Source organism: Conger conger, chromosome 6, assembly GCF_963514075.1.
Source record: "Conger conger chromosome 6, fConCon1.1, whole genome shotgun sequence".
Lineage (NCBI taxonomy): Eukaryota > Metazoa > Chordata > Actinopteri > Anguilliformes > Congridae > Conger > Conger conger.
Genome location: NC_083765.1, coordinates 30,262,956 through 30,288,594, shown reverse-complemented (window position 1 = coordinate 30,288,594; position 25,639 = coordinate 30,262,956). Strand labels below are relative to the sequence as shown.

The following is a 25,639-nucleotide window of genomic DNA, read 5'->3' as shown; positions in this document are numbered from 1 at the left end:
TGGCCAGAGGCTCATGAAATTATTTTCTTTTAATACGGATGTGAATTCTGGGAGTCAAAGGAGAAGAGTAAAATAGGGGGAAGAAATCCATGCTAAAATCAGTGTAATCTCACTCGACAGGAAACGCTACTCCTCCTGAGGAAGCTGGTCCTGAAGAGCCTTTCATGTTCTGCGTGGTTCCTTCAGCGTTGGCATGCCAAACTGAACCAGAGTGTGCGCGCGCACCCCCCCCCCCCCCACACACACACACACACACACACGCTCGCATACACACACCAGGACATCTATCTTCCAGCCAAACTTTAATCTTCAGAGCTGAACAAAGAGCCCCTGTCTCCCCATCTCTCGCCCCGCCCTAGACCCTGCACCCTCCCCACCCAAACTGGAAGGTCAGAAAACCTCCAGAACTGCTCCCATTATCGTTCCCTGGAGCTGTAGCTTCCCCTTAGCTAAACCACTCTGCTGCTGTGAATGTGCAATAGATCATAGCTTATGTGGCATAGCTTCAGTGCATTGTCCTTTTAACCCTTTAAGGTATAAGACCACAAATACGTGATGTAACCATCACTACTGGTAGAGTTCTAGATTCTGTAAAAAAGTGGCAAAGCACCTATTCTTCAAAGGGTTCAATTAGCGGTGATGTCACACGCCAGTCCTGACAGGTGGAAATGAAGTAAAACCCTGTAACAGCACATCCACAGTAGCGCAGTGGGCAGGGCAGCGGACAGCAGTGAAGTAGTGGTTGGAAGAGGCTTGTGGGATTGAGACCTCTAAGCCACGCTGCTGTGCTCTCCACTAAAATTTCAGCCAGGACTGCTTCAGCGCATACTCTGCTGCACACATAGATACTGTGTAAAATGGAGGTGTAGAAGCTGCACTTATCAGAAGTGCTGGACATTATGTGGAGCACAGCGGACATGAATAAATATATTTTTCTTCTGTCAAGGAAAAATGCTTGGTCATTTCCCTCTTTCAGAAACATACTATGTGGTGCATAGTGTATCTACATAGTGTAGCTACAGTCATAGCAACAGCTTTTCTTTCTACACATATATTTCATATTAAATAGGAAGTGTTTTGCCCCCACTCTCCATGCGCACACACGTACACACACATACACGCACAAACAGACCTGTGCAGCACACGGTTCAGTGGCAAGTCAAAGCTGAGCACCGCACAGTTCCACCACAGAAAGCAAGAACTGCTCAGCTATCCGTTTCTGCGGTGTGGAAAGAGTGTTTGGACTGGGGGGTGGGGGTGTCTCTGAGAGAGGAAGCGGCGAGCCGAACATCTGCAGCCGCTTCCGAGAGGACAGGCAGTCGTGGCCCCTGGGGTGGGTGGGGGACAGGGGACGGGGACGGGGCCTAGCACAGGACAGGCTGCAGTCTGTGGGAGTGCACGTAGCTGCCATCGCTGGAGCTGCTCTGCAGGCTGTAGTGGTCCTCCTCCCCGTCACTCACACTGCTCAAGCTGTCCGCCTCGCCCGGGGTGAACTCCATCCCCTCGATGTCCACGTCTGCACACACACACACACGCACACAGACACACACACACACACACACACACAGAGACAGAGGCACACACACACGTCAGCGTCTCCCTCCAGTGATGCAGTGACAGAACACAGGCCCCTGAACCACTCCCTCCACTGCACTCACACTGTCACGGGTGTGAGAAGGATAACGGCTACACGCGAGCAGCAGGGCGGTACAGGGCTGCCCAACCCTGTTCCACCCAGCAGGTTTTCATTTCAGCTCAACTGATTCTGCTCATCTGCAGCTCAATGAGATCTCTAGCTGTTGAATAAGGTGTGTTAGGGCTGGAGTGAAGACCTGCAGGACAGTAAATCTCCAGGAACAGGGTTGGGCAGCCCTGGTGTAGTATATCGGTTAGGGAACTGGGATGTTTGATTCCCAGCAGGGCACTGCTACTGTCCCTTCAGCAACACACTTAACCTGAACTTCTTCAGTAAATACCCAGCTGCAAAACAGATACTACGTACATAATTGTAAAACTGAAAATTGCTTTGGATAAGCATATACTGTATGCCGGTGATGTAATGTACACTTGGGGTGAGGGGGTGGGCTGCTATAACTAATAAAAATGACTAATGCAAAAAGCTGCACCAGCAAGTATCATACAAACCAACATAAAACGATTGGAACATAAACATTTGTATTAATTGGAACAGGCAATTTAACTCAACATTTACCTACAAACTAGAGAGTATCCAGCCAGCACTGTATCACACATGGAATTGAACCCTCAGCTCGTGATTACTATTTGGTAATTATTACACAGCACACAGTAACGGAGCAAAGGTCAGGTGAATAATTCATACTCCTGTGCCACACACACCAGAAAGGGTTACATCTGACTCGTGCTGAAACATGCAGAGCTTTTTCGCTATAGGCTTTGAGTGTACATTTTTCTGCCCAATGTTTGTAGTCTTGGAAAAACAAATGTAGGGAATGCGCATGCCAGAAATCAAATGTTACATTCATCCAGGGAGTGAAATAAAATAATCTCGGTAGGGATCAGCAAATGCCAACAGGCCTAACGCAGTCCTTTGAATATATTTTTGGCCTGTGAATAGCTTCCATAGTTCTATTGGAAAAATATAGTTATATGTTTTACCCTATCTGTGAATTACATGTGACATGATAAGACAGCTCGTCGTCATATTGATGACTTCATCGCTGTTTAGCTTCTGTCAGTCAGCGCTAGCGGTCATAGGCTATTTGTGATATATAATTTTGCTTCGCTAGTTAGATACCTCTAGGTACTGAACACAACCGACACCTGGCTTACACCACTGCCTCCCACTAATGTATTAGGCGACACTTTAGCAGGCCCCAGATCAGTAGTGTAGCGGGCCGTGTTTTTCGGGGTCTGACTGCTCACGCATGGCTTTCTCAGGCCCCGTCATGTGACCTGCTTAGAGAGGGCAGTACGGGCCGCCCTAAACGCGGGGCCATTATTTTGGGATCTGTCAGGCCATTGTCCGATCACATCAACACAGCCCTCTTTGTACTGCCAGCGCTAATCCCTCAAGTGGTAAACAGCCCTCCATGTTTTTAACCTGGGGGATTAGCGCGTAGCCCCTTAGCGCGTAGCCCCTTCACCGCCACTTTCGCCCAGTAAGCATAAGTGCTTCACTCTAAGAGCGCCAGCCCCGCCGTGGGATTACACTGAGGCTGAGGGTGGGAATGTGCTCTCCTCTGGCTGCTCTACAGGGGGCAGTGTTTAGCGCTGGGTCCCCTGGCCGGTCTACAGGGGGCAGTGTTTAGCGCTGGGTCCCCTGGCTGCTCTACAGGGGGCAGTGTTCAGCGCTGGGTCCCCTGGCCGGTCTACAGGGGGTAGTGTTCAGCGCTGGGTCCCCTGGCTGTTCTACAGGGGGCAGTGTTCAGCGCTGGGTCCCCTGGCTGTTCTACAGGGGGCAGTGTTCAGCGCTGTGGTCATTAGGGAGAGGGGTTTCCGGTGCTGTGTTACAGTACTGAATGTCCACTGCCACAATATTGTTCTTGGCCTCGATGAATGACTCTAATGAATTATCAGCAGATGCACCAGGCTGGACTGTTCCAGGTTCAACAGCAGATAGGCAGAGCATTCAACGTTAAAATTGCAAAGCCGAATAGAGTACTAGATAAGAGTAATCTTCTGGCTGTTCTGAGATCAGTGTGAGGCTGGCTGTGCTGAGCTCTGTGCCACGCTGGCTGTTCTGAGATCAGTGTGGAGCGGTACCTTGCTCAGAGTCGGTGGAGATGGTGGAGCCCATGCTGTCGGTGCGGACGCGCTCCAGGCCCTGGACGGACAGCTGCTCCAGACGTCGTTTGAGGTAGCGATGCTCGCGCTGCAACTGCTCCTTCACATTCAGAGCCTTCTTGTCCTGCTCCTCCAACTTCTGCCCAGCGCAAACACACACACACACACACACACACACACACACTGATCAGGAGATACAATCTGACACTCTCATCCCCCAAACTGTGTATATAAACAAGCCAAATACAGGAAAACAGTCCACTCCAAAAGAGCAGCCACACCCAATGCAACGGACAAAAACATACTATGATATTAACAATTTGCAAGACGATCTATATGGAGGTAATGATAATTCAGTTGAAATGTCAATATAACTGCATTTAGCCAACACCAGTCCAGGAACCAGGACAAGAGAAAAACACAGCATAGGAAACAGAATTAAGCTCTGGGTTCTCAGTAGCAGTAAAATCTCACAAACCAGCGTGCAACAGCTGTACTGTACGTCAGCCTCCCATCTTATCTGCAGTGGAAGCATAACATAACTCTGCTTGCGTGACAGGGATCTGCGAGACGCTGACGTGCATCGGTCAGTTCATCCTGTTTGTTTTTTTAGCTGCTCATTTAAAAAAAGCCGCAAGCCTTCCCATAACACTTCTGTCACATGGCGCTGGCGTGTGCTCGTGGCGAAATGCATGCTGTACATACTCCTCAAATTTCCCAGCGCTAGCGGTCAAGGTCAGGGACGGTTTATTAGTTTATAATGAAGAAATAAAACCCGATCCCCATACGACTCCTAAAGAAACTGGATTCATTCACATGGCATGTTAGCTGAGGTTGGACAGCCCTCCTGTTGGGTAACAGACATTCGCCTGAGGACACACTCATGAAAAATCACCTCTCAGGGCACAATGGTGAGAGAGTGTCTTTTGTGTTAGCTCCGGTGCAGTTTTTGTGTGCTAATAACCACGTTAATGGCCATTCCGTGGAGACATCTCAATGCAACAACACAAATCCCCTCTCCAGATTATTCCTCTCAAAACAGCTGTGTTTAAGATCCACCTCCTTCAGTCATTTCTCCACCTTCTCCAAACCAAGGAGGGACAAGTATTTTTTGGACTGCGGGTTTATTTGTTTTGGCCATCAATGTGGAAAAAAGCAAAACATATTGAACTAAAAAAAGTTTTACCAGACCTGTGGTACTGAAGTAACAGTAGGGATCTAGTCTCCACCTTCTTAGACTCCTGAAGCAGATCTCAGTGTGTTAATGACAATAGAACTGGCATTACTGCGGTTTCCTAATCCGTCCTCCCCGGAGTGTAAGGATCTAGCCAGCATTTGCGCTGAGGAAACGAAGGGGGCGGGCTTCCTCATAGACCGCGATGCCTGTCCCTTTAGGTGGGCCTGTCTAGTTTACTGGTGACTCTCGCAGGAGAACTGGGCCATGGTACGGAGTGCTTAACAGAACTACGGCATACGCCCACATAGATCACATGGAAACAACTTCCCCCACCAGTCCCCTAAGTCACAACATCAGCACAGGATCAAAGAACAAACACACCTCCAAAAAATTTACCACAGAGGAATCCATATTTCTAATTTCTTAATATCTCGCAATTTTTAAGCAACCAGGCCGGAAACCTTATCCAGTTACTGAGTGACAGGCGCACACCTGACATGTCACCTCTTTCAATAGTATTTGCATTTGTAACTGCATTTGCATTTTTGTTTGTTGAAGCCTACATCAGCGCTTCCCTGCCCTGGTGTCACACCTGGTGCGGTTGGGTTACTGGCTCATCTGCCTAACCGCTGCAGTACCGCGCTGCTCCAGGTGGAGAGAGGCTCCTACCTGCAGAGACTGCAGGTCTGACCCCGCACTGCGCTGTTCAGTTCACCTGCAACCGCGGTAGAACCGCATGCTGCACTGCCACTCATCAGATAACATCTGATACAAGCAGAACAGTCGGACCCCCCTCTTCCTCCCTGGTGATAGAGTGGGCCGTGTAGCAGGAAGAACCCCTCAGAGTGCTGGGCCGCCATGTCACGTCACGTCACGGCCCTCTTCCTCCTCCTCTTCCTCCGTGTGAGCACGGTGTGTAAAATGACTTCCCCTCAAGGCTGTCCCTGGACACGGACGTTATGGCTAACTGCGTCACGGCCTCCTCCGGCTCCCCTTCTGACCCCTCTGTCCCTCCCCCTCAGCCCTGTGTCTGAAGCCGGCGCCAAGCCTCTGACCAGTTTAGCTAAAGGAGCGCAGCAACGCTTCCTGCATTACTGGCTTACTCATATACAGAGGACTGTGTGGTCAGGGTAACTGAATTGAAGTGGGACTTGTTTTCTCAACTGAAGTCGCTGGAACAAGCAGAGCAACACTTCCCTTCACACGTATCACAGAGCGGTTAAACTAATGGTCTGCTTGTTCTCACAGTTGTTATGACACTGCTGTAATCATCAAAGATAGCTGCTCAGCATCTAAAAACCACGTATATAACTATATGTACGCGTGCTTTACTGTGGATCACCCTTCAGTCAATGCAGCATACCAAGATGATGTGTGGAAAACATAAAGCCGAAGTATACGTAAGGAAATTGAAAACGGCAGCTTGTTTCCATAGAGATTGTGTTCAGACCATAATCCCCCTGCAATGCCCAACCCCGATACATAGCGAGAGTGCATGTACACCAAGCATTTATATCCATTTCCTTCACTGCTGTGACTGCATTATGCAGTTTCACAGTTTCACAGTTTAAGAGAATTCCCATGACAGCTGTAAAACAACCACACACACACGCACACATCTCTACACCTCAGCCCTTGCGGAATACTCATTAGCAAGCAAACAGCTCACTGCAATTCCACATCGCAACCAGCTCCCCATACTCGGAAAATGTTTTTGTATGCATTTGAGAATTGTGTTTACACTGAGACATTACTTCTTACAAAGTAGTAGAAACTCCTCCTACTTATGGTACTTTAACAGAGTGGTTGTTATTGACAGAGCGAGGTGTGTCAGAGCAACGAGAAGCTGTCATTTACTGCCTTTGAACCAATCACAACGTTTGGCTCTTCATGGCAAAACACAACACATTGGTTCCAGTTAGTGTCACTGATAGCATGTTGTAGCCAATCCCAATTTTTGGGTGCGCAAAAGCCTACTTAGTGGTTAGCGTCTTCGTTGACAGACAGACACCCAGAGAGGCAAGGACGGGCGGTACCTTGATGTGCATCTTGGCCCTCTTGAGCAGGCTCAGTGTGGTGTGTCGAGTACTGTCCGGACCCAAAGGCACCAGCTGCTTCAGCTGCTCCAGGTACAGCCGTAGTTTGGCACGTCTGGGACGGAGACAGAGGGACAGAAGAGCCCCGTGAGGCAGGGAGAACCCACACAGGGGAGTGGCCCAGCTCTACACCCTACACGCATCCCCACACATGTATGGGCGCAGTGTATCTTGGCAGTAGAATGTCAGCGAATACATCAACTACATCACCCATAAATAACGCACAAGACATTCCTGAGCAACAAGGCCTTCTTCGGGTTAGACTGTTCTTTTAAAAGCGCCCCCCCCCCCCCAGGGCAGAAAAACTTGATTCAGAATATTTCAGGATTCCGTTGCGCAATTCAATTTGCAGGGATTGAGGTGCATTCAATTAAATGTAGCTTTCAGCAGAAAAGCGCAGGCCTTAAAGTTATGTCAGAGGATTCACGTGAATTTGAGAATGGTGTCCACCACTGAACCAAGAGCAAACAAGCTCATAAATTAGATCTTTTCAGATCTCTTCATGTAGCCTAATGCCAGTAATCTAATTTCAGATACCTGACAGATGTTTGTAATTGCCGTATTTAATTAAGAGAACACGGCATTTCAAATTTCATTTAGCTCCACCATGCGTTTTCTACTTAACCCTGACAGCTGTATTCTGTTCCAGGACGCTTTTCGAGAGCAGTGGACTTCTATCCTAGAAATATGCCTGACTACAAGATCAAAAATTGAAGACGATGCCAAACATCACATTTGTCCCTGAAGTCTCATGTCTAGGTCTGGCTAATACCATTTATAGTGAGCAAAACAACTGGTGCCAATGAATGCTACATTATTTTGGTATTATTTACAAGTTTTTGTGCATGTTTTCGGTTGACTCAGGCAGTTTTTGTGTGAAATGAAAGATATCGTAAATACTCTGAGGTAGATCGTACAGCCTACAGAGGTTGTATGAAAGTATGTCCATCTATTTGCTATGATGCATGCAACCTGAGATAGATGCACTTCGGAAAAGAAAGGTCGGTACAATGTAACAACTGAGTTTTAGGTTTAGGTTTAGGTTTCCTGCTGTATACCCGCCATTGTAAAACCAGCAGGTCATCAGAAACCTCTCTGAATATCTAAAATGGCCAATCGAAAACATACAGTTAAATTATAATGATTCCAAAAACTCCAGAAAGTGCACTATCCCATTAATGGTACTATTGTCATCACATTTTGTGTTATATGTATAGTGGCATGAAAAACACAACACTGCAGGACCAGAAAAGGGAAATGGACAGGGCGTGTGCTGGGGCCCTGTGCACCGATCAGTAATAATGCTACTGTAGCCAGCAGCAAGGCTTGCTGGGAACACTCTGGCATCCAAACTGGACTCAGATTACAAATCAGAGGAAATCAGTCTCATCATCAGAAATGTAAAACCTTTACACACAAGATTAAAGGTGAAGAAACATGCAAGATACAACACACTGTGGTCTACCATTCCCTTTACGCCAGATCCTTTAGATACAGCTATCCTTTTACACACACACACAGGTATGCATACATGTGCTCACACACACAATAAAGAAAACACATACAGGTATATTGTGTACAAAACACACACACATGGTCACACACACGCACACACACAAGGTTTGCAGTTAATCCACGTGTCGGGCACTGGTCACACACACAAATGCAGGTTTAATGACCCGTACAGGCAGACGCGTGGGTTGCGTAAGAAGGCACAGCAATTGGATGGCTACAGTGTGCTTTGTAACCCATTATGTAATAGTAAAAGAGGGCAACCCTCATTTACTGCAGGAAGGAGAAACCTGGCAAAATGGACACCCCTTAACGGAGGAGTTTCATGTCAGCCTGCAGAAAATTGCAGGGCTTGATATTCAGCTCTCAGCTGCAACAACAAATGAAAAGGCTCATCAACTAAAGAACAGAAAGAGACAGAAAGTGGCCTTTTGAGCGCAACTTGACCATTAATGACCAACTAAGAGCAAACAAATGCCAGGCAACAGCAATCACATAAACAAATTGTTATCAGGGTACAGTAAGAAAACAAAAAAACATTAATATCAAATATCAACTTCATGTTGCTTTGATGCTTTGACTTATGGTAGAACCTATGCACTTGTAAATCGCTTTGGATTAAAAGCGTCTGCCAAATGACTAAAATGTAAAAATGTAAATGTTATCAGTACACTTGAACTATCTGGCTAATTTCATAACATTTCTTGCTGTGTGTGACCAGCTCCACTGAACTGTGTGATTCATAGTTTTGGCTAACTGAGGTTCATGTGGTTTGTGACCTCCCAGTCACACTCTTTCACTCACAGGTTGTGCTCTTCCTTCTCGTCTTTCTGCCGCACCCTCCCACCTCCGCACGGGGCAGACTCAACTATGACACGGTAACCCGAATGTTACCGTGCCACCCCCTGCCCTACCACTTTTGATGTGATGCTGTCAGTGCCGTCGTGGGTAAATGCGAATCACGTGTTGTTCTGAAAGCGTGTAACGCGAGACGACCCCATGGTCCGCTGCTCTTAAATCACCACGAGGCTGTGGCAGGCCGTCGCATAGTCTGAAGAGGCGCAGGCCCATAGTGGTCGCCCTCGGGCGCATTTCGCAACCTGACATGGACCCTCGTGCCCTGATATTGAGGCGGAGAGGTGTCAAGACCGCATTCACCGGCCCTGCCCACACATGCTCCGGGGGTTTGCCGCCAATGGTGCGGCTTGAAGGGCAATCTACACTCCTCGGCCAATGTAACCCTTGGGTCCTTATATTACTGAAGATCCAACAAAGAACCAAAAAGCAACGGCCAGCCTACATCCGAGGAACTTTTTTCAACCTCAAGGCATCCAACCGTCACCTCCAGCACAGCCCTGAGCACATGTAGAAAGCAGCTGAGCAGCCCGCTGCAGTCACTGTGCTATGGCTACACCGCAGCCCTCGTAACACATGCCCAGGCCTACCTTGCCAGGCACAGGTGCTCCTGGCATGACTTTGTTCACAGGTGCTGAGGCACAGAAAGTGGCCCAAGCCTCCGGAGGCTCACTGACGCCAGCACCGCACCGGGCCCGTCACCTGCTCCTCTTTTCAGCCCTGCACTGCAGAACTAGAGCAGAGCGATAAACAGGGTCTCTCTACAGGCCGAAGGGCATTAGACTAAACAGACACATCCCGTGCGTGTGTTTCCCAACAAAGCCTTTCAATTTAAAAGTTGAAAAAACACACCTACTCCAATTCAACAGGATGAGAAGCAGGCACACCCCCTGCTCAAGCACTCTCTATGTTTAGCTGCCATCTTTTCTCTCACAACAGTCTTATCAACACCATCTTGGACCATGAAGGGGAACCTTTGAATTCAAACTTTTGAGGGGACCTGTAAAAACGTGGCTGCCAAATTTAAAAGCAGCGAGGCTAAGTCAACATTTCTTCACATTTACAGGTGCAGACAAACATCCTCCTGGGAGCGTGCGAACCACCACTAACGTCCCGGCTTCGCTTCTCCCCGGAGACCGAATCCCGCCTCGCCCTGCCCTGCAGGGGAACAAGTGCTGGTCTTCAGAGGACAGGGTGGGGGCCTACCTCCAACTTGCCCTGCTCATAGCCACATGAAGAACCTGGAGCGAGGCCAAGGGAAGCAAGGCAGGAAGGGGGAAAGGGGAGGGGGTACGAGGGGGTCTGACCGGCTGGAAATGTTTCTCTTTTGGTGAAAAGGGGCCATTGAGAGCAGTGTGTTCAGCTGCAGAGGGGCAGGGCTCCCCACATCATCCGAGGGTAACCGGAGCTGATGGGCGTCTCCCCCTTCCCCCCAGCCAAATAACACGCACCCTAACACCGCAGTCTGTGTAGTTTGTTTCCACCTGCCCCTCTGACATCTTGGCGCAAAGACCATGATCACTTGGCCGTCAGAGAACTGTTCGCCACAGTTCTCTATCAGAGACGCGGTTCCGTCACGCTTGGCTGAGAGACGCGGCGGATTAAAGACGGGAAGACTGAAGGCCGTAAACCCCGCTGCAGGCTGGAGTGTGCCCAGGTGGCAGCGAGGGGAAGGGAAGTGCGCGCTGTTCGGGTTTGGTCTGCGGCGGGCGCCGTTCTTGAAATGTGTCACAGGAAGAGCCCGGGTCCCTCTGCTGCACGCTCGGCGCAGGCAGGGCTGTGCTCCGCAGACGCTCCGCCGCGGCCCGGGACCACTTGCGTCAGCAGCGAATTTCCCTCACCCTCTCCATCTGCTGCTTCTGCAGCTGCTATTTTCAAGCAGATCATTTCAGTCAAGACATGTTTACGGCAATGTTCGTCAGTCATGCAAGAAAAAATAAATACATTTATGCGCCCGGACCAAATTGTTCTTGAGTTTTTGATACGCAATATTCAACTTCGCATTCCATCCTGGTTGGAAGCGTGCTGTACCGCAGGTAGAAGTAGAACCTGTCATTGGATATACACATCCTCTATATCAGGTCTGTACTCAAGTGGTCAAGTCTGCTGCAGAAACAACTGCGTCCCCTGGGCAGAGGAGAATAATCAACGGTTGGTACTCTTCAGAGACAAGAATTATTAACTTTTTAAGCATTATTAACTAACATTTTTAACAACATTATGTTACGGTATAGATCAGGTATAGGGATGAACTGCCATATAGGACAATAATGGGCAGAAATACAAGGTCATAAACCACACTCCCCAGTGTATTGTGAGTGGTGGGACCTTGGGCGTTTAACAGCCAGTTGACCCTATCCTTTGCTGGTTGAATACCACCCCCCTCCTCCTTCAGCTAGATAGGAAACATGAGTACAAATGCTGGCAGATCAAGCTCTTCAAACCCACACTTCTTCAAGATAGTGTTTTCATTCAAATCACCCCCTACCCCCTACCAAACCAAAAATGTGCTGATCTATAGCACAGTGTATCTCAGCAGTGACTTTTCTGAAACCTTTCAAACTACCCCAGGAACACAGGAAAGGGAAAAGGTCAAACAGGAGAACATGCAAAACTCCTAAAATGGGAGCACTGTACAGTCTTGTTATGGAGACAGGCCAGCTCACACTACCAGTGTGGGCGAAAGGAGTTGTCCCAGGCAGTGGACACACTCGGTGGAGGATGGGACTGTGGCGCAATGGCCCGTGTCCCTGCAGCATCTGCGCACCACGCACAGAAACACTGCACACCGCACACTGTCCCCCCGTGGCAGCTACTCTCCGTCTGCCCGCGGAGCGTCTGCCGAGCACAAAGACGGCCATGAAACGGCCCAGAAAACAGCCCCCCCTCCACCGCTCTGCTAATGAGGGGCCCACAGCAGCGCGCCGTCTCAGCTCCGTACTCAGGGGTCAGAGGTCACCAAAGCAGTGCTGTCACTTTACCTGTGCATACTGGCCAAGTGAGCACGCTCTCTTGCATGATGGGCTCTAATATTGGCATCGTTTTCATGTCATTCAGGTCTACAGAGAAAAACAACCACTACAGGGCCAAAACACAGAGACAGAATTAAACTAAACACCACGCTCATCCCCATTAGCATACATTTAAACATCAAAGTGTCTGAACTCTAAAGCTGATGAACAGCAAACAGCAAGAAACCAACAAGACAGGCCCATGCAGACAAACAATGTCCTAGACTACACTAAATTGAAGAATCTATTTAGTGAGAAGAAAGTATGACTGCACAGAGCATCTGGGAGTGCTGATGGAGGTTCTGTATCGAGCAGATGTTTACACATGTGGTTGCGGTTGAAAGGTTCTCTGGCTAACGTGCATGCAACTCATGAGGAGCTCTGCACTGCAGCAGAACAGACGGAGGAGCTATCTACCCCACTCTCCAACCAATTACAGAGTTACGGACAGTTATCATCACACCTTTAATGCTTACAAGTAAAAAACAAAACTGAGTCACCGCCATTAAAGCTCGCTGTGTGGAATGAGTTGGCCCACACACTGCGAGGGAGACGATCTGCCAGCAGATAAGAAATGTCACCCAGTCGGGAGCAGCAAGCGGGTGAGCGAGTGAGCACCAGACTGACATGGTGTACCAAGCTGTAAAACACAAAGGCCTTGCTCTAAGCGGCTCGACACGGACCCTTGCTGTTAACAGTGCTTGCTTGGGCAGAACTGTGCATACGACAGTACCAGCACGCTGAGCTTGCTCTGAGGAAGCTTGTCTACTGTTGTCTAAAATTACCGCTGTCCACAGAAATATCCCAGCCTCACACAGGGAAGTTGTCCTTATTTCTTCCAGTCTGCACCGTCAGACAAAAAAGAAAGAAAAACAGCACTGATGAAAAACAGATGGTGGATGGAAGAGCTGCTTGAATTTTAAAGATTGTTTTTGTTTTGCTTTTGCAAAGTTGTGTACAAAGTTTTGTGCTCTTTTAACTTATAAATGTGCCTTACACTTCACTAGTACACATGCAAAGATTCAAATTAATCACCAGCTTGCCCAGCCTACCATTTGGTTTAACTGGAACGAATCAGAAAGATAGCTCGCTATAGCTAACCTTGGACAATTACCTTAAAAAGTGCCTTAAATGTAATCAGATCAAAATATATTCATCAAATTCCCTACTGTGATTAAGCTGTCAGACAGCATACCTTACTGACATTAAAGGTTGTTTCTCTTTTGTTTTAAATCATGAAAAAGGTTGCCAGCACACTTATCACATGGCTAACACCAAATCAGGCTGGAATGGAGGTAGGGCTCGTTGAGTAGTCATGTGAGATGAATCCAAACTGAGACATGTAGGCCCCGCAGAGCGAGACTGAGACATGTAGACCCCGCAGAGCGAGACTGAGCCATGTAGGCCCCGCAGGGCGACGTGGCTGCAGGCAGAGCCCTTCTGTTACACAATGCCACATTCCACCGTATGAACCGGAGTGACCCGAATATTGACTTCATTCAGCGGAGCCGCCCTGCCCCCCACCGCGCCGCGGAATGGAACGGGTTCCTCATACAAATGGCGTGCCCCTCGGCCTTCTCTCCCCCCCTGCGGCTGCGCTCTCAACTGGCTGGTGTGATCTCAGGACTCGTTTAAAAGTGTGTTAAGCTGCAAGTTTACGAGTGCTCACGTCAGCTGCTCTGCAGCACTAAAGAGTGATTTACTGACATGGAGAGCCGGTGCAGGGAGAACATAAGGACACACGCTCGTCAGGGAGGGAACCATTCTCTCACACAACACCCTGAGGCACGCAGGGATGTGCAGCCACACACAAACACACACATGCGTGTATACGCATGCACACACAAAATGCAAACAAAATGCACGCACATACAAAAACACAAAGAAAACAGTAAGTCTGCTCATCTATGGAACAGAATTAAGCAGTTCAAAACAGACCTTTTTTCATCACAAAGTCTGGGGGACTCGGGATTCTCCTCCAGGAACAGACATTCCAGACTTAATGTTCTCTGTGCTCCCAACTCTTTCTCCCCTTCAGGTCAAACACAATGTGTGTGTCTCTTTGTATGTGTGCGTGGGTGCATGCGTGTGTGTGTGTGTGTGTGTGTGTGTGTGTAGGGACAGTGAGTGAGCTCTGTGAGCCCAGATCAGCAGAGGACCACCAATGGCAAAGATGCTGCGTTGTTAGTTCCATATGGTGCAGCCAATCAAAGTGCTGGCCTGCATACTCGCAGCATGGCCAGCATTACATTCCAGAACAGCCATGAAGTATATGTCCTTTTAACATGGCTTCCTCCAGGCTTTACACTGTATTTTCCACGAGCCGTGAAACCTGGGCCTGTACCCTATCCGTTTCTGACCTGGCTCTGAGCAGGAGAAAGAGGTGACATGAGGTAAGGATCCCTCATAGTTATGCTATCAGCCAGTACTAAAGCTATCGGGAAGGAGTAGATACTATAGAAAGCTTTGTTTCATGCTTGATGAAATCCGGTGAGCAATTTATCCACAAACTGTTCAATCAAACTATCATGTCTATTACAACTGTCTGTGTTTATCAAACATTAATTAATCCATTTCGCTCTGTTGTACTCTTGCTGTGTGATATCTTGACTCTAGCCTTTGAAAGCCCATGCTAACATTTATCAGATGAAACAAAGTCCCCAAATTCTTCTTGACTATAGAACACACCACAAAAATGTATACAAAATAGTAATTAGCTACAGTATATTAGCACATGGTTTGCCAAAGGTTGACAACCCCAAAAAGGTTGACAACTACACATAAATTGTAGTTTAGCCAAGATCACTACTCCTATTACGGCTTGATAAACCAAGCCAGAGCAATCAGTGAGGCCCAATCCAGTTTGGACAAAGGAAAAGGGGCAACAGAGCACATGCTATACCTCAACACAGCCTTCAAAACAGTAAATCTCCTCTTATCAGGTCTTCCCTCAGAAAAACACAACTTCATATTCTGAAGAATACAACTGCAGAATGCAAACTGCCTGGCCTGATATTATCCAGGTCAACTGAAGCCTCTGGAGAATAGCATCCTACCTCAGACCTTTCTCTTTATGTTAAATCTCTTTCCTTCAGAACGCAGATGGTTTGGGGCGAACTGAGGATTTTGTGTTTTTTCTGGCTGCAGATAGAGAAAAAAAGGGGGGTAAAAAGTGCTTGGCAGTGAGGCTGGAGCAGACAGACAAGGCCCTCTGAGAGACTGCTCCGATCACCATCCCCACAACCCTGCCCCCCTCCCCCCAGAGCAGTTCTGCCGACTCAGCCGAGATGTTGGCCCTTCAAAAGCAGACACAGTCTCCAGAGCATGACGAAGAGGAGCAAAAGCGGTTAGCTGGGTGAAGTAACGTGGTAGAAGGTTTACTGCTCTCTTGCACCCGCAAAAGTGGCAGAGGAAGGAACAAGCGCCCACTCCCGCACCTGCACGGTCTGGTTTTGATACTGTTCTGTCTGCCCACGCGGCTGCTGGAGCCCTGAGCCTGTGCCCTTCCCTGTGCCAGCTCATCTCCTCAACCCCGCCTGCCTCTCTGTGGGTCTACAGGTTTCTGCTGTCATGCTTTCCCTCTCTCAGTGAAACCATGCTCAAAGGTAGTGGCTACCCTGGTGAAAACATCACTGCACTAACCACACGAACATACTACTAACATCCTACCCCCAACCCTACCGAGTGTTCTCTGCACATACAGTGAGCTACAACGACAAGTGAATTGAATGTGAACAAACTAGATTTGACTCATCAAATTACGTAATAAAAATGGTCAGGTAAATGATAATTTTTTTATTTTGATAAAGGGATAACAAGAGAATGAGAATGCTAAATATGTACGCAAGTGCAAAAGTCTTGGTAATTGTCATGCAACACTGCTCCGGCAGAACAGGTTTTTAAAATGTGCGTTGAATGATGGTCATGTGATTCTATTCATGATTTGCAGCCTGGAAACGTCAAATAAGCCCCTTCCTATGCCTTGCAGACAGGCAGAGTGCAGGGAGAATTTCCGCTGGTCTCCTTTGCTGACGCTTTCCGTCGTATCCTCAGTAGTCCTAAATAAATATGCACCAGCTCCCCCCCCCCCCCCCCATCCCATGATCAACCTGTTACCTGGTTTCCCATTGAGACCTCGGTCAGGATATCCACGAACATTAAATATTCCACTAAATGAATGTTATTCTTCCCATTGAGGTACTGTATCACCTACGTCTGCCTTGTGCTGAATCTGTCACCATAGCACCATTTGCATACAGCTTCCACAGGACAGAAAATTGTATCTCCTTCTGCCTAAAAGCAGTCCCAAGTCAAGCGTCCCCATCCTGTGACCTGTAACCTAAGAACCAACCACCTGATTGGCTAACAGTTCAAGAAGACATCCAATTTGTTGAGTCTTTTACCAGTATAAAAGAGATGATTCTCTCAGTCATATTGTAAACTGCTGTAAATTACTGCTATTGATAAAGGTCTATGAGGGCCTTCAAAGACTCAAAGGGTGAAAGGCATGTCAGCTCGCCTCTGCTTCAACCTCTGGTTTGCTGGTTGAGAGCGATGTGGGTGGCCTATGAATACAGACCAATGCCATTGCTGAAGGACAGGGCGTAGTGCCATCCCACTCCAGCTCCTCTTCAAAGAGTCATCCCCACTATAGGACCACCGGGTGACCCTGTGGCACTGGGACCGAGACAGACGCAAAAAGCAGGGGTGGAATAAAGACTCCATTGAATTAGAGAATGAGCTCCGGAGGAGGCTGGCTACAGAGACTCTTTCCCCCTCCTGTCTTCACGCTTTTCTTTTGAGTCGCTTTGGTTCCTGGGATCTCACCCTACTACCACCCACTCCACACCTTTCACCTTGACCGCCAGCAAAGATGTAAATAAATCAAATGAATAATACATAATTCGCCAATAAAGAGAGAGTGCAGGTACCACACACTCCGAACAAGTAGGCTACCCATGGTTGACCGATGGGGAACCCTTTCAAGGCTCACCCTCAGGTTCTGCTGGTCGCACTGTAGCAAGAGCTGGCAGGGAAAATGAAAGCACTTCATAATGAATGAGGAAGGAAGAGGATGCCAACAGCTACAGCAGAGGCAGCTCGGATGCTATCATGCTGATTCTCAGAAGCAGCTAGTCCTCAAGTAAACGGAAGTGGACAATGAAAAAAAAACAAAGCAAAGAGCTACCAACACCAAAACCACAGACCTCATCTAACAGGCCACTGAGCTCCAGTGCTATCTTCAGGCGGGAAGACATGAAAGGGGCACCCAAGGACATGCTGTAACACCGTCAATACCTGCAAGGGAGGTGCAATCTCAGAGAACTACCAACATTTTCAGTGGAGTTCAAAAGAGAGTCCGGTCTCCGTAGCAAATCAGGGCTTGCTAGGAATCAGAAAGGGCAAGTTAATGAGTGGACACTCACTGGTTGTAGTTATAAAGCCTGGCCAACAATGGAAACTCACACATACCGGTTTAAGCCTCCTCAGCAGCATTAGGGCTGCTCAGATCAGGAAAACAACCATTTTATGTTGGTTTTAAGGAATCTGCAAGCTTGGGTAAAAAGGCGAGACTATCTTGTTTTTATCGTGAATTCCCAATACCTCAAAGTTATATTAGTGGAATGTTTTTGCTGTTTGTAAAGTATGTGCACGTGCTTCCCATCTGATTAAGAGGAGACCACCAAGGTATCTGGTGCCCAAGAAAACACATCATGCATCCATGGATTTCATCGTGGTCTGAACCAGAGACCCTGCACTGCTCTATTCTCTTCAGACTGTCACTGCCTGAAGCCTGTGCCTCCCTTTTATTTTTCTCTGGGCTTTGTGAAAGAAAAAGAAGAAGGAGAGAAAAAAAACAAGAACTGGATCCAAGATGTTTTTGAAAGTGAAGGAGTGCAGCCAGAGTTGAGGGCACTGTAACTGGAGCTCGGGCTGGATCCCATTGGCCAGCCTCTGCCCTCATTTGCACGCGGGCCATGGTGCGGGAGCAGTGTGGGGCTGCCGCTCTGGAGCCATTAGTCAGCGATTTCCACGCTGTGCCTGGCGGGATCTCATGACCACTCCTCCTCTCCCTCCGCATCACCCTCTGCCTCCCTTCTTTAAATCCCCCTTCTTCTTCTCCATGGGAAGGGGGGTGAAAAAATAAACAAACCCTTAATATCTGGAAAATCACAAGATTTTTTATAAAGTGTGGTGGGGGGGGGGGGGGGGGCGCATTGTGCACAATATCCTCCAAGGTATTTTTTCACGTTTCTAAAAGCCCAGAATTTGTGCCAACTCGTGGATTTCCATGAAGCGCTGGCTTGTTTTTCGGAAGCACAGTGACAACACCGGCCGTCAGACCTATGAGGTAAGCTGTTTACCAGCACTCCCACGTTTCAGAAGGGAACAGGAAATCCTGGGGGCAGGCGGCAGCACTTCTCTTTCTGTAATGAGCAGTGCGGTGGCAGTAATTACACGTCCTGCCACCTTCTGCGCTGAAGCACCCATGCTGAAGTCTGTGGTGTGACCGGCTGCTCTCAGACCTGGGGAATATGTTCTCACATGTCTCTCCTGGCGCCACAGCCCTCTATTAGTTTATTACTCACCGGCATGTGACTAACAAATCAGACCCAGTGCGAGTGACCGTTTCTCACGTGTACACATGCCACCGCTCACATGTGCACTCACCGACTATGTCCACCGACAGGCAAGGTACCACTCTCACACACACACACACACACACACACACACACTACAAATCACACTACTGGTCACACTGCTGTTGACCTTATAATCCTGATAGAGGAGGATACGATTAATGGACAGAAAGCTTCTAGCATGAATCTCCTATGAGATTATAGCCACAGCCGAAAAGTCATCTGTACGGACAATTATTCTTTCATTTAATCAGCTGAACAGCAATACCCTCCTCGTGGAGAGACCATTTTCACATAAAAGTCCTTATGTTGTATATTAGTCAATTGGCAGTATGGAACATGTAAAGGTGAAGAGACTCACACACCTTTTGCCAGCTGTAATCTGACATATTCAGATTCAGAACCGTGTGAGATTACCATATATATGGATTCTGCCTGCCTCAGCCTCTATTCGAGGCCCAGATATCTATCGTAAAATTAATATATCATATATGACTCGTCCCCTCAAAAGGTGTGCTGCTACATCATGGCAGCAAAGGGAGAGCAACGTTTCACAAGCCCCAAAAACAGGGTGGATCCCTCGCCAGTTATCGGCGAATCACTGGTTGGTGAGCAAAATCAGCTGAGGTTGACGCATGTCAATGACAGACAGCACGTGTCCACTTACACCTGGTTTCGGATTCCGTGAAGCCTCACCCTCCCCTTAGGCAGACCCCTCCAGGGAGCCTCCGGGGATGACGCGTGCGTTAGGCTGAGCCAAGCTCCACCCAAAGTTCAGGGGCCTGTCGCTAAAACGACCTGACAGGAACGGCGAGCTTAGCCGTGCCTTCCCACCCTTCAGTGCTCAGGCAGACAGGATTATCACATCAAAGATAGGATTCCCCTGCCATACAAGGCAAGATGTTTCAAGTTCAAAAAAATAAAATCTTAATAAAGCAAAAGGTTCTTTGAAATCAGCTTATTAAAAGAACCCTGTGCAAAACGTGGAAGAGTTGGTCAGATCTAAGGCCTAGGGGGAGCGCCAGAGGAGAGAGGGTATATGTCGTTCCAATGGTTTGTTACCATTACCCTGTGTCTCTGAAGTGCATAAAACATCAGACACACGTCAAAGGCCATCAGCTCACATTTGTTCGTTTTTTTTTAACGAAAATCCATTACATTATTGGCATTTGGTAGACGCTGTTATCCAGAGCGACATACAGTTGATTAGACTAAGCAGGAGACAATCCTTCCCTGGAGCAATGCAGGGTTAAGGGCCTTGCTCAAGGGCCCGACGGCTGTGCGGATCTTATTGTGGCTACACCGGGATTAGAAGCACTGACCTTGGGTGTCCCAGTCATTTACCTTAACCACTATGCTACAGGCCGCCCCATCCCATCAAGTGTTACTACTCTGGGCATCATTTGAACACGTGCGGCCGCAGGGCCGGACATTGGAAAGGCTCTCCAGCCACTTACCTGTGTTTCTCCAGCTCGTTGTGTGATGACCTGAAAGAGCAAACAGACAAAAGCATCATCAAACACTCTGGACTTCTGCGTGCAGGGCTGCAATTAGCATGAGATGTTGCTACGGAGACAGAGCAGAAGATGGAGTGTGTAGAAAACGTTAGAAACATTTTGGAAAATGTTAAAAGGACAGCAGTCACAGCAAGGCATTCCCACACAGCTTGAGGTCTGCTTTCCCATTGTTAGAAAACAGAAGTAGAGATGAAGACTGGGGGGAGGGGAGGGGTGGGGTCATATATATATTTTGGCGTTTCTGCAAGTCTCTTTCCTATGTGTAGCGAGAAAACAAGCAGATGGTTCCAGCCTTCCTCCACTCTCCCTCCCTCCCTGCCTGAAAACGCTTGTTTTGCAGAGTGCCGTGCGCTGAAAGCACGTGTGCCGATGAGACACAACGGCAAAGGAAAAGGTCTGTTAAAATTGTACCGAACGTGTACTGCTCGCCTGGCAGACTTGCACAATGTAAAGAGCTTATATAGAATGCACCAATTACAGCGTCTCATCTGACTCCATAAGTGGCTGAGCGTTTGGCTGCTTTGGTTTAAGGAGTGAAGTTTGAGTGCTTGTTGCCCCCCCTACACTCTACAGTACGAAGCTTCTAATAGGATCAGAAGGCAAAGCTCAAGGCATGTTAAAGAGCCCACACTCCTGGACAACAACTTTGCAGGCATCAAATAAAATAACTTGTAGACCCATTAAGACCCTTTATTATTATTAGTATTATTATTATTATTAGTTCTACAACCCTGTGCAGGAATTGGGGGAAGGGGCGGGGTGTCCACAGTCCTGCTGCAGTGCTGCTCAGGAACCCCACATAGAAATACAACACCCAGAGGTCATGTACCCCAAGGGTCCCACGTTGCTCACACACAATCTCACGCCGCATGCTGTATGACTACTCTTCCCCCAGTGCGTCATAAGTGCCAGAATACACTACAACTGCGGAGGAAGTGGGCACCAAGCCGAGGACTGTCCTGCACTAAATACGCATTACCATCGCATTTGGCCAAATTCATCACAAACCCATTGAACGGGTAAGACTCAAGATAAAAACACAGACAGCAGTGCAGATCCAATAGCACTCTGTGACACATTTAATTGTGTACAGTCAAAGCACTAAGCGTAGCTGTGCAGGCCCAAACAAGCCATTTGTGGAATAACTGCAAAAATGCCCTCTGCAGAGCCAGGGTGATACAGTCGAGAGAGACGATGCAAGGCCCAACATTAAAAGCATCTCGTCCTCCTTTGCAGGAACGCCATCTTTGTGAGCACAGCAGTGTTTATTAGTGTGCATGCCCGTGAGAGGTGCTAGCCATGTGCAGTTGGCACCACAAGACCGTATAAGCTGGTGCTGACAGCACTTTCATCACCAGACGAAATTGGAAAAGGAAACGTGTTTATCCCCCACGGTTATTGGCAGAGGGAAGTAGTGTTATTCAAATGTGTGCAAATGGGGACGTGCAGCAAAGACGCCTGGGGGGAAAAGGGTATGGAGGGACTGGCTAAAGAGACAAACCTCCATTTCACACATAACAATAAAACAGTGGCACCCATTAGCCTGCATCAGCCATCATCACATCTGGACCTCAAATCCAAATCTGGCCCTGGTCTTCTTTTCTCCCAGGTAATTAGCTGAACAATAGTTCTATAGAGTGGCCAGACTGTCTTCACACCTGACTCTCAGGTAAAGGGAGGGTGGAAAACCAGCAGTCCAAAGACCTCGAGGACCGTTGTTTGATGATCCCAGGCCTACATGTTAGCTTAGATGCTGAAGAAATTCCAACAGGTCCTCAATGTCATGATCATCAACACAATAGGCACTGCAGGGAGTGTGTCAGAGACTGAATAAATATTAGAAAAGACACAAATCCTGAGCAAATCCTCAGCTTCACTTCTTCATCAGCTACAAAAATAATACATGAAGGACTACTGATAAAATATTATAATGCATGGACACAAAAAAAATGTTTATGTCAGAAAAATGACCATGACAAAGGAAGTGACAATGGGAATGCACAAGATCGATTGAGTATGGCCATAGTGACCAAGAGGTCTCACAATCACAACCATGTTGTATTCACTGGGATATTGTGTTGCAAATGTGTACACATGAGTTTTTTGTTTATTCTTAACATAAGGCAAAGAGGGGGTTGAGTGAACAAATAAAAAATAAGACATATGCCACTTCAAAATCATTGGCCTCATGAAATAACTGCTTTCAGGAAGATTCTGTCATTATGTCCATGCGTTAAAAAATTGCACGGTTCAGGGGAAAATTAAAATCTGACTGCATACTGATCAGCAGAATGTATTACGTACTTTATAAATATCAAAGGAGAGATTCATTTCTTGGCGACACCATATGGAATATAACTTAACTCTTCTATTGGTATTTTTTCACTTTTTGTGTGAGGATTCGAACCTGACACTTGACCCAGGGGAATTCTAGCTAGGCCTAGTCAACATGTTCTGGAGTAAAACATGAACCAAGCTCAGGCGCCGTTCCCTTGTGTGCATTGTTTCATCTTGGACCAGCAACCCGAATTACAATACCCCAGTCAAATATGCCACGCCGCTAAGGTATTTTCACCGTTCAAACAATGACATTTTCTCTTCTTTCAATCACCTCTGAATTTGCATGATGACCACACGCATTTTACGTTCATTCTAAGTAGCATCGAGTAACTGCACGCGAAGGGAGAATTTGTCACGTTCAACACGATGTAAAGGCAAAAGCAACCAACTTTATGAGCCAGATCAAATGAAAATACTAGCTATTCGACAGTGTAGCCAAAAACTATTTAAGAAGACGTAACTGGAATGGTTTGTGTAAATATAGGTCAGATAGCCTACTCTATATTCTCAGTTAATGCACATATGCCATTTCCATAACTATCCTGCAGCAGCCAATGACATAGCCTGGCTTCGCCAACAACACTTCTCATAAACCAGCTGCACTTTTTTTCCTGCGCACTGCAGATTATTTCCTCATGAGCTAATAAAAACCTGTGGGTTTCGGCGCACCAGACAATAGCTTACATTGCGTACGTGCTAACCAGCCAATAACCACGGGAAAAGTCTGACCAGTTTGCGACTGGCAGTAACTAACAAACTAGCACTGCTGTTTATGTGGGATCAAAATAGCACGCAACAGGGGGGGGGGATTTGTCAAAATGAGTAATGTTAGAATACCAGGTAAAACAATACGCGCTTCACTAGCTAGTTCGCTCACTTACATTTGTTAACACATTTGTATTAATCTAATCTGTTATTTGAACAGTCAAACGAAAGCTGTAACTAAGCTAACTAATAGCCCCGAGTGCCTTATGTAGCAAGCATTATAGTTTGTTTCCGTAGTGGAGAAGTTTAGCCAATGTTACAACGTGACGAAAATGCTTCAGTATTATCAAAGCTGTGCAAACATATAGAATGCTGTAGGAAGGGGGTTAGCAAAGCTGACTCGTTAGTTAGATTTTTCAGCAAAACAGGCGATGGTGGAGAAAGCGGAGAGAAGGAAAGTTGATGCTGTACGCGTGGCAGTGTTTATGCGAGATCAAAACAGAGAGCCAAGCCCAACAAGAAAAATGGCGTTTATAATATGAGTGACAGTGGCTATAGGCGGACATCAACTATTATCGTACAATCAACAGTCAGAATATTTACCTATTGTTCTGCGTTTTCCTTGAAAGTGGCGAAGCTTTCGTTTTCTTTCTGGAAAAGTCACTATTGTACGGTAAAACCGATGCGTAACCATGTTCTGCTTCTATTGACAAAGTAAACAAAATGATTGTTAATTTCTGCTAACCAACTGAGGAACATATAACCATCCAAATGTCTGGCACATATTACAAAAATAATACTCGATATCCTGCTTACTTTAAAATGATGTGCTTAAAGAGTGTTAACGTTAACTATAACACATCTAATCTTGGGAACAAATCAAGTTACATAGCCATTCAAACGTCTACAGGCTTTGTGCTTGTTGATAAATTAAATTAATTGGGTAGTTATGGTTTAACTAGCAAGATGGCACTAGTTGTCGATATGCGAGATAGCTAGGCTAGTCATTGTTGACCACAACTCAGCAACGTTAGCTCGTTACATTTTACTAGGGGCTAAGTTACCAAAAGAGAGCCGAACCATTTGATGCCATGATTTATCAGATAACAAACATATTTCTTGACACATCAAGCTTGTGTCCATACTTGACTGGCGTACCCTGCTGTGTGGATAACAAAACGACTCGATCACGTTACCGGGGTTTACATGTTTCTAGCTACCTCTCAGGTTAACGTTAACAGCTTAGCTAGTTAATTGGGATAACGATAAGTTACTAAAGTGAAAATTATTTATAGCTGTCAGTGACATCATACTTGCACGAAATCTGCGACTACACTGTTCTTCAGTAATGCGTATTAAATGCGAAACTGTCGTTATTGCATTGTCACTTTAGCCTTTAAATTCATGAAAATAAAATGAATCGTAATTGTTGTGAGTTTGGCAGGGAAATACCTCTGTCTCTTCTTTCCAAGTATTCAGCAGCCTCCAGAAGAATTAGAAGAGAATTAAGTTCCATTCTTATTGCCCTTATTTAGAAAATAATATATTATGTACAGAAAAATATAAAGTATATAAAAATAATTCTTCAAAATAATAAACTATACTCGGGTTCGATCACTACGAACTGCTCTGTCCGGAATCTTGGGGACTCCCAGCCAAATTCATATCAACTGCACCTCAACTAAAATGTACTTGGAGAGTGATGGTTTTACTAGCCAATCAGAACACAGATTTCTTCCAAAGGGTGCTCTTTAAATACTTTTTAAACCAATGGCGAGTGGCTGCATTTTGGGGTTTACATGAGAATGTTGGTAGAATGTTGATACATTGCGAAGTGAGTCCTGATTGGTTAGACTGTGATAGTAACAATTTAGAAGCAATACCCTAGCAACAGCACGTGTGACCCGGCCCCGTAATCGTTCATTGGCCTGACGTGTACAAAGCCTGCGGATGATTGGGCAAAGGGGTGAATGGGCGTGTCCTTCGCGTCATCAGAAACATGAACTTGACGTTGTCACTA

General features: G+C 47.0%; 1 protein-coding gene across 1 annotated transcript; it reads right to left on the bottom strand.

Moving 5' to 3' along the window:
• Positions 1 to 323: 323 nt before the first annotated feature.
• mxd4 (MAX dimerization protein 4) lies at positions 324 to 25,313 on the bottom strand. The gene is made up of 6 exons (XM_061244249.1): positions 25,072 to 25,313; positions 24,223 to 24,322; positions 20,515 to 20,544; positions 6,979 to 7,093; positions 3,745 to 3,904; positions 324 to 1,516 (listed from the first exon to the last, which is right to left on the bottom strand). Exons 1-6 carry the CDS (start codon positions 25,133 to 25,135, stop codon positions 1,365 to 1,367), a joined length of 621 nt encoding a protein of 206 aa, XP_061100233.1. The 5' UTR covers positions 25,136 to 25,313; the 3' UTR covers positions 324 to 1,364.
• Positions 25,314 to 25,639: the final 326 nt, after the last annotated feature.